Source organism: Limulus polyphemus, unplaced genomic scaffold (genome assembly GCF_000517525.1).
Source record: "Limulus polyphemus unplaced genomic scaffold, Limulus_polyphemus-2.1.2 Scaffold1432, whole genome shotgun sequence".
Taxonomy (NCBI): Eukaryota; Metazoa; Arthropoda; class Merostomata; order Xiphosura; family Limulidae; genus Limulus; species Limulus polyphemus.
The window spans coordinates 115,434-125,135 of record NW_013667042.1 but is presented as its reverse complement, the minus strand read 5'-3'; the positions used below and the strand labels follow the sequence as shown (position 1 = coordinate 125,135).

Genomic DNA, 9,702 nt, shown 5'->3' with positions numbered 1-9,702 from the left:
GTCATGATATGTAAATTCAAAATTGTTATTTTACGGTGGTAATCTTGTTTTCTTGTGCCCAATAATGCATAATTTCATTTGATAAACACGTTTAGATTGAATGGTAATTTATAATCAGTCACAAGAACGTTGAATCTGAATCACTTGAAAAAAACACGGAGGTGCTTAACTTTTTTCCAGGTGTATATTTGCCATTAACTTGTATGTGTTTCATAATATTTACTATAGTAGCACAAACTTGTTTTCTATAATGATGGAACACTGTATACAACCACATAAAATGATGGAATAATAAATTGTTTGTAAATTATATTTTATTGATTTGTTGGTATCAGATGATGAATACTTTTGTATAAATATATTTATCATTATTGAAATCTGTTAAAATTTTATGTATTCTTTCACTTCAAATGTTAGGTTGCCTTGGAGTTAGCAAAAGTTCTGCTACATTTAGAAAATTCTTATACAATTGATGATTTTGTGATCCTTCGACACCAATCTTTGGTGGCTGTACTTACAAAACATCCAAAAGAGGTAATTATTTTAGAAGTATCATTTTTCAAGCCATAAATTATATACAAATAGTTACATTTGTGTAATATACTATAGTCTTGTATAATTTTATTAACTTTAGCTTCACATCTAACATGAAAAACTAATTTTTTGATTTTGTAAAAAATATTGATGTGTCGTGTAACATCATTGTTTAAAAAGTGTAATAATTTAGCTGATTTGTAGTACGTTTCCTTTAACTATATGGTAAAGGTAAAATATTTTTTTATTGTTTTGTAAAAAAAAATTAGGAAAAAGAAAGAAACATATTACAACTACTGTAATTTAACAAGCATTAAGTTTTTTTAATTTTGAAAATTTAACTCTTAAAATGTCCTGATATTTAGTAAAAATCAAAAGTTCCCAAGTAGTTTATCTCTGAACATGAGATCTGTTAAATTCTGTTAAAATTGTATGGTGAACCTTATGAAATCTTGAGAAAGATATGAGATTGTGCCGACTGCAACAGAAAAAGGGATAACACAGTGAGAGCATGTGAGTTTTTTTGTTTGTACTTAGGATTTATCAATTTTATTGTTATTTATATCATTATAAGTTCATTTCAATCATGTCAACAAATATAACTCACTGCCACTACAGGTGAATGTCACAAATGTTGACAGCTTTGCCTCCTATTTCATCATGGCAGAGTTAAATCAATATGATCTCTCATTATTATAATTTTTATTGCATTGACTTTTTGTGTTATATTTTCCTTACATAGGTGCAGCTGTCATAAAACTACTGTAATACTCTATCCACGCTCGTAATCTCTGTGAATACATTATATCAGGTTTTAATTTCTGTCCAACTCTATTAATATGTTGTATCATTAGCATCAATATTTTATGCTTCAAAAGATTTTAATTTCCCATTACTGTTGTGTATGTTGAATAAACAAATTTGTCTGAATTTTATACAAAACTAGTAAAAGATAGATCAGTGTGATCTATCATGTCATGTGGTGAGGTAGCCTTTAACCAGCATATAATTTTCAAAGTTGCCATATAAAGCATTGATACAAATAATTATTTTATTGGCTTGTATATTTAATAAACAGCATGTAAACAATTTAATAAATCTATGAGTTATGTTCTTTGATAGGCCTAACTCACAAAAAAAACTTGACAGTCACTTGTTAAATTTCCTCTCATATCTATGTTGTAAACTAGATTATGATGGCCAAGGATATTCTCATTTCATAATTAAGTAACAAAGTGGTTAAATATTAAAGCTTCTACAAACTTGTTAAAAAGATCTTTAACATTTCTTGAATTTTTTACAAATCCTATAAACCAGTTACGTCTCTGGTCGTTAGTTAAATTCCGTAAAAATTCTTTCTGAAAAAACTTTAGCGATGCAAGTCCTTTCTTAAATAAAACTAGTTTATTCTTTCTCAATACAACTTTGCAATACACTTAATTTCCACAATCACGCTATAACTTAAACAAACGCTATAATTTACAACGAACGAACGAATCACGAGCTTGACTCAATTGTCGTCTCTGTTTGCAATTCAATTACATTGTTGCCGTCACTTCTTGGCGGTCTTATATGCAAGAGTACCGCGCATCTAGTAAACACTCGAGGCTTCACGAAGGGACATGAATTTTCTAGAAGCTCATGACGTGTTACTAGCATCACGTGACTTCCACTGTCGTAACAAACCTATGAAATTAGAAGCTATATGAGTATCAAAAACTATATATTTAATATATATAGTTTAAAAATTAAAATTAAGAAGTTGCATTTGTTTTGTATCATAGCATAAGGTTTCAGTCATGTTGTAGAAGTTTGATGGTTTCTTTACTATAGCTAACTTTATAAAAGTGGTTGAGATATCAGACATATTTTCTAGAGTATAATGTTACCCACAGACCAAGAGATGTTTGCAATTAATTAAAGTTTGTAATATGCTTTGATATTACATTAGTTGTGTTTCTGTCTATTCCATATATAGTTTAAAATTAAAATAAAGACATCACATTTCTTTATATTGTAGCTTAAGGAACATGCATGTATATTTGAATTTGAACTAAAACCTAAGATCATTAAATAATTATTAAATCAAAAATAAGAAAGTTTTAATCAAAACATTTTCATACCTTTAATCAAAGCATTTGAGAAAAAAAGTATTAAGAAGAATAAAAATATTATTCCAGTTCACAAAGTATCCCATGGAAGTTAAAAGTTGTGTCTTGGTTTTTAAGATATGTTCAGAAATAAGACCTATGCAGCAGTAGGGATGCACCTTTTAGATTTAACCTCAATTTGAATATCTACAAAGAACTTTAATTAGATTTAAGCTTTAAGAGTAGATGTAAAAACTCAATTGTGGAACATCCTATCTCCTCACAATCTTTCACTCTACAATGGAAGGTCACTTTTCAAAATAATACATTTACAGGTGATTAATAACAGACTGTAGTACTGGGATGTTTTATATGTTTTACACCCCTCTAATTAAAAATACAATTTTCAAAATTATGTGGTTTTTGTTGTTCCTCAGATGGAACACAGTGACACTCAAGTTCAAATGAGTTTCAAGCTTTAACTCTTCTTAAGTGAACTAGTTTAAGAAAAGATTACAAAGTCTGTTTGCTTGACTCTCTTACAGGAATAATAACATTGCTTTATTTAGCAAGATGAGTTATTCTTGGTAGCAAATTATATAATAGTTGTTAATGTACTTGCCAATGATCTTTACTGTGTGTGTTGATCAGTTGATCTAACAAGCATCAAGCACTGTTTTCTTGTGTCGGGAACTTAAAGGCTTATTGACATAATGAAGACAATATTGGGGCTTGGGAGAGCAGAGATTTTACACAAACTTACAGAGATATGTTAAAGATTTTATATAAATTCTGGAGATTTGCATGTGTTTTCATTACATTAACTTGTTCAGCAAAAGCTGATATTTTTTGTTTGTTCAGAAAACTCTTTCAAGTTCTCACATTAGAATTACGTGATTCTGCAGGTTCGTATTTTGTTTCAGAAGAGATGCTAAGGTTCTCATGTTACGTTAGGTGTTTGTCTTCTCTAGATGAAATGTAGCTTCATTGTTTACTTTCACTTTGTCTAGGGTAAAAACTATAAAGTTCTCACCAGTGAGTCATAGTTACTTACATTCTCAGTACAAGAATGAGTTTTAGAGTTAGCTTCATTTTAAGTCATGAAGCATACTGAGTGGAACCTTGGCTCTGCCATTGTTAGAGTTGTTTTTGAGTGAAGTTGTTTTGTTTTGAAATCCAAGTAAGGACTTGGATTTCACAGTTCTAGTGTATTTACATAGATTAAAAGGAGAATATCTTAACTTTGTGGTTATTTTTATATAGTAATTTTATTTAATTCAGTTTAGTTTACAAGGGTGAGCACATGGTGTTACATTAATAAACTTGGCATCAAAACATAATTAATAATTCAAGTTTTAATATTATATATAAGATTAAATTTGTTAACTCAAATGGAAATATTAAAAATAAATTACTCAACACTCACTTTTGTATTGTCTATGTCATATCATCCACTCTGTATGTTGTTCAGTTTACACTTTATCACTTCTAATATACAATTTCAACAATGCTTAACCAATTAAAAACTCAAACTCCAAATATTGAAAAACTAGAATATAGAATAAGAAATATCAATACCAGAGAAGCCCCTTCCATCCCTTTATTCTTTTGAAGCCACTTATTTATTCCTACCTGTCTTAAGAACATTTTTTATAACCAACAGAAAGAGCATATCCAGAACCACATAAATCTGATGGTTGTTTGTCAACTTTGTGGGGAGAAAAGCTGAAATTTCCTTCAAAATATTGAAGTGTGTTTACTAAAATCATTACTCCAAAAATACATTAATTTTTAAACCTATTTATACCTTATAAAGCCAAATAGATTATAGTAATTTTGTGATGTCCTATTCTAGTGAGTGATGATTTTTTTCTTTTAAGATGCTTAATTAAAATTTCCAAAAAACAATTTGTTCTCCTCTGTTTGCAAGAATCAATGAGGCTTAGCACCAGGTTATCAACCCTGTGTGGCTTTGTAACATCTTAAATGCTAGAAATCACGTTTTTTTTCATGTACTTTTTATTTATTGTTATATGTTTCAACAAAAATAACTAAAATTTGAGCATTTATGAGTAAATGATAATAATATAAATACATATCTTATATAGTAATCGAAATGTCATTGTATTTGACAAAATACTGGTACACTAAGTAACAGATTTGTATTTTGTAGGCCAGTTCTACTACAATATTATAAAGTTGTCCACTGAACATGTGTTATTTTTATACTCAACTGCAAATTGCACATCTCATGACATTTAAAAAAAATTATTATGAATGTATGTCAATGAACATAGCATCAAAACATAGTTTATAATTCAAATTTTAATATTACATAACTTTTAATTTCTTAATTTCTAAAGGAAATATTTAATATCTCAGTCTTCACTTCTCTGTATCACATGATGCAGCTGTTTGCCAAGTTGACCATTTTACAGTTTTTATTTGTACCCCTTGATCTTCCAAGTTTGGCCAAAAATACAATAGGCATTGCTAAGCCATAATGTAAATTTCCTTCCAAGCTTATTGCTTTACTGAAATATAACTAAGAGCTTAGAGCTTTGTGTACTTGCATACTCCTCAGACTAGGTGTTCCTTTGACAGAAACAATGTAATGGCTCACCCCATGATTTATCGTTTTATTGTCTGGGGGGATTACTACTCCATAAGTCAAAATTAAAACAAAAGAGAAAACTTTTAATAAAAAAATAAAGATATAAAGTGTAAATATAAGTTATTTGTAAGTTCTCTTGTTCCTTACCTCATCCTTTGGTTGTAGCTGTCGATGCAGGCCAGATTATCCCTGTAGTTTGCTTCTCTAATTTCCTATTCAATGCATCCTTCCTCCATGTCAATTTACCAACATAAGTGGTTTGTCTACTGTCATTGGTCTTCTCATCATGGTTTATCTCCATCCCACCCTACTCTCCCACACCTGACTTCCTTTCTTACCTGGCTTATCAACAAGGGGCTGTTGTTATCCACAATTTCTGGTTAACATGCAGCATTGTAAGCCACCTTCCATTTCACAAGACTTCACTATGTCTTCACTTCTCCAATCCTCACCCTTTTGTTTCATTCATTTTGCTTTCACCTTCCCCATATCATACTGTCCTGATTGGAACCTCAATGTCATCCTCCATGCCCTCAAATTTTGTTCCTTTGAGCCCATGTCTTCCTCTTCCTAATATCATTTATCCTTAGACCTTTTTCCTCCTCCTCTTGGTGTGTGGATTCAGGTTTGTTCCCTCTTGATGTCTCTCACACATTATATCACAGTTCCTATGTCAACCTCTACCTGAATCAGTCTTTTCTGCCCAAAACTTCAGCTACACGTGAGGGAGAATTTGCCTTCACTCCCATTTCCCTCCCTTCTATTTCTCACCTTTATCCTCATTCCAATCCAGCTTACCTCTTATATTCTGTCTGGGCTCTCCACTGTTATGTGGTTTGCATTGCTCCCTTCCATGGTACTCATTTCTGTTTGTTTAGTCATAGGAACTCTTCTCTTTCCTGTGATATTTCTCCTATTACCCTTGCAGTTTGGATTCATTAGCTGATTCATCTGGCTTATTTTTCTCTTTCTCCTGATGATTGTCATCTCTTTCAAGTCTCTTACCATCAAATCCATCACTTTACCATGTCCCTGGCATTCCTATTCTGTCGTCCTTTATAGGATATAGCTTATGCTGGCATGTGGACCACTCGCCATACACTTTTTTCACATTATCTGCATCATCTGACTGTTTCCTGCTCTACAGGTTACCATCTACCTCCTTTTACCATCTTGAACTCCATGATTTCAAGATGATTTGGTAGGTGTTCTTTTTTTATACAATTCATTTTTACAAAGCTTTTCTGGCATATACAGATCCTGCTCAATGTTGCCTGACCAAGTATACTTATTCTTAAACCTGCACTGTAAAAGCCGTTATGTTCAAAAATGCTCATTGTTACACAAGACCACTTATAGGTTTTCCTTGTAGACTTTGGCATCATAAATATGTTTGTACACACAGACTGTACACTCATGGACTAAGATGAGTAAAACAGAAGGGGATTGCTGCTCCTTGGTTTGGCTGTATCAGAAATAGTCTGCTTTTCAATATAAGGTTTTGTGCATTCCTCTGGACTCTCCAACACATCCCCCCCCCCACATTCTTCCACTGCTGGGGTGGTGGACCATGGAGGCTTCCTCCTGAGTGTGCTCAATTCTACTCAGTTGAAAGTAGGGCAGAGGTATTCTGATGGTGTAGATGGTTATAAACACTCTTCCTACCATGGCCTTGGTGTTCTCTTTGGCTGAACACCCTCCTTCCTGCTGCCACCGTATGTTGGTTCCTGGTGGGGAATACTGGTGTTATTTGAAGCTGGACCAGCTACATAAGTCCTCACATGTGATTGGTCCAGGTACTCTCCTCCTACCACAGACTGGATGACTCATACCCAATGCCACCTTGTTTTGGACTGGAATTGAACTGCCACATTGCTGTTTGGCTTTCTACCATTGTCTGGATGTTGATTCCTTGGAGTTACTGGTGTTGACAAACTGGACATGCACATATGATGATGTGGATTTTTGGAATGGAAGATCTTCTTCAGTTCTCATGTCTGAGGTGAATGGTAGAGGACACTCTTTCTTCCATGGGCTAGATATTCCTATTGCGGTACTGTTGGTGTTCGTTGAGGTCACACTCCTCATTACGATCCGCTGTACCCTAGACACTACATAAGGGGTTCCTTTATTTAATTTATGGGGTTCCTCTTGTGATTCTGCCATTATTGTGACACATCAATTTCATGGGCAGAGAGTATACCTGTGTCAGAAGTGGTGTGGTCTCCCACAGGTGTGTCTTACATACTCTTTATTCACACACCCTATGGGCTTCCTTCGGGCACTTTCTGAAGGGAGCTCATCTAGGTAATGCTACATCAGTCCCTCCACCATGTCAATGTGGGATTCTAGCTGTTATGTGAGGAAAGGTAAGATATTGTATCAGAAGTTAACATTTTCCAACACTGTAAATGTATTTTTGATAGATTTTTATCTCCTCTCACACTTTCTCCCCACTTCCAATGTCTTTTTTTTTATGTTGCTCAATCTCGAAGTAAATTTGAGCTAAACTGCATAGAGGAAGTCAGCTGTGCTAAGAGTTGTCTCGCACTTCTATTGGTGGAGGGTTGTTGCATGATTTCACAAAGCTTTTCACATGAAGGTAGGTGGGACATATCAAGGCTAGTGGCAAGTGAAAATTTACACCTAAAGATGGCAGTACAAATCAAGAAATGTTATCTGAGAAGAGGTAACTATCTATCAGAAACACATTTTCAGTATAGGAAAATGTTAACTTTGTTCATCTCATGTTAATTTTGAAATATGTACTTATTCATTATTTTTATATTTCTATGTACAAAGAATTTTCTCTCTAAGAATTATATTTGTAAAATTAAGATTTTTGATTTTCTGAATATTGTATGAGTCATTTCAATGAGTTATGAGCATTATACCACTTAGTAAGCAGTGAAAACACTATACAAATTTCATAAGTTTTTGAGATAGTTGTATAAAAAAATCAACATGATTTATTGTATTTCAGGTTGCCCTGTATCTTACTGACCAGTTTTATGACAGAAACTACAACATAAGGCAGAGGTTGGATATTTTGGAGGTATGGCATGAAAGTATGAAACAGCAAGTAACTTTTTTAGACTTCAGTTTCTTAGGCTATCTTCTAACGAAATGTGAGAATGTTTTTACTCTTATAATTTATCATATGTTCATTTAAAATTTATGTAATTCTTACTTTTATTGTATACAATCTATATAAAATATTAGATAAAATGAAAAATAAACATTGTGTACAATGTTTTTATACCTACCATTTCACAATTCAAGAAGTTTGGTTACAGTTTTGCTAAAAAATCAGCTGCCTTAAGAAGTGTATAAAGTCACTTTAAGGATAATCTATTATGCTAGAAAAAATATGCATTGGTACTATTTTCTAAGCTATGATGCTATCAGCTACCTGCTTTCTTGCAATTGGAAATTCTGATGTCATTTGTTTTGTGTAGTCACATTAGTACATTCAAATCTATAAGATAAGGTACTGTTTTGAGCCCATAACCAAAAGGACTAATTGCTACTAGACTATTAGTTAGCATGTTAAGCTGGATTTACTCTTCACAAGTGGGTTGTAATAATCATCAAGAAAAACTATGTTGATTCTAACATGAAGCAACAGTAACAAAAATTGGAAAAATTATTCTTTTGAATAACAACACATGTATTTACTGATTGAATTTGACCTTGCATTCTCAAATAGTTTCAATTAGCATCCATTTTTAAAGAAGTATGTATAGTTGTAATTAAGTATTTATAAATGTTAGTTAATCGGATATAAAATTTATTCATTATATACCCCATTGAGCATTAAACTTATTATGTAAATTGCAATGTTCCTGTATGTCTTGAGATTGAGTGGTTCTTGTTTAATTATTTAAGAACAAAATATTAGTTAAAAAGAGTGTTACAACACTTTCTAATATGTATACCTTTCATCTCTTCATAGGAATCTACTAGAATAGTTTTTTTTAATGCATAATTTCATCCCTTTATATTTTTACTTATAGTTTATTTTTAATGTTTAACCGTCCTTTCAAATTCTTCATCTATTATCATTTATGTCAATTACATCAACTGATGCCAGCGGGGCTTTATGAAGTTATTTTGGCAGATTCCCCGCATAAACTTGTTGCCGAAACAAGATGGCACTTATACATGCCATCTTATTTATAACTTTTAACAATCCAGGTGACAAGTTAAACTTATAAAAATTATTATACCATTCAAATATGATTTTTAAAACACACATAATACATAATTAACTAAGATATAAAAGTAAAACCTAAACACAAGTTAACTGTCTCTCTAACTATAGCATATTTAGATAAGAAACCACCATAAGTGCTATAGTTGATCGAGCAAACAACAGTATGAATGGTAGTTACATTTACAAAAACTGCAGGCCAATTTCAAATTAACCATCGGTTGAATACAGTGTAAACTGAGCTCTTTCTA

At 32.2% G+C, this 9,702-nt stretch overlaps 1 protein-coding gene across 7 annotated transcripts in view; it reads left to right on the top strand.

Annotated features, from left to right (window-relative positions):
• LOC106463532 (telomere length regulation protein TEL2 homolog) overlaps nucleotides 1–9,702 on the top strand; it is a 114,515-nt gene that overhangs the window by 62,340 nt on the left and 42,473 nt on the right. For all 7 annotated transcript variants that reach the window (XM_022391067.1, XM_022391065.1, XM_022391066.1 and 4 more), the window contains 2 exons: nucleotides 418–534; nucleotides 8,222–8,293. In XM_022391067.1, coding sequence (XP_022246775.1) covers nucleotides 418–534; nucleotides 8,222–8,293 — 189 coding nt within the window. The remainder of the gene's footprint in view (nucleotides 1–417; nucleotides 535–8,221; nucleotides 8,294–9,702) is intronic.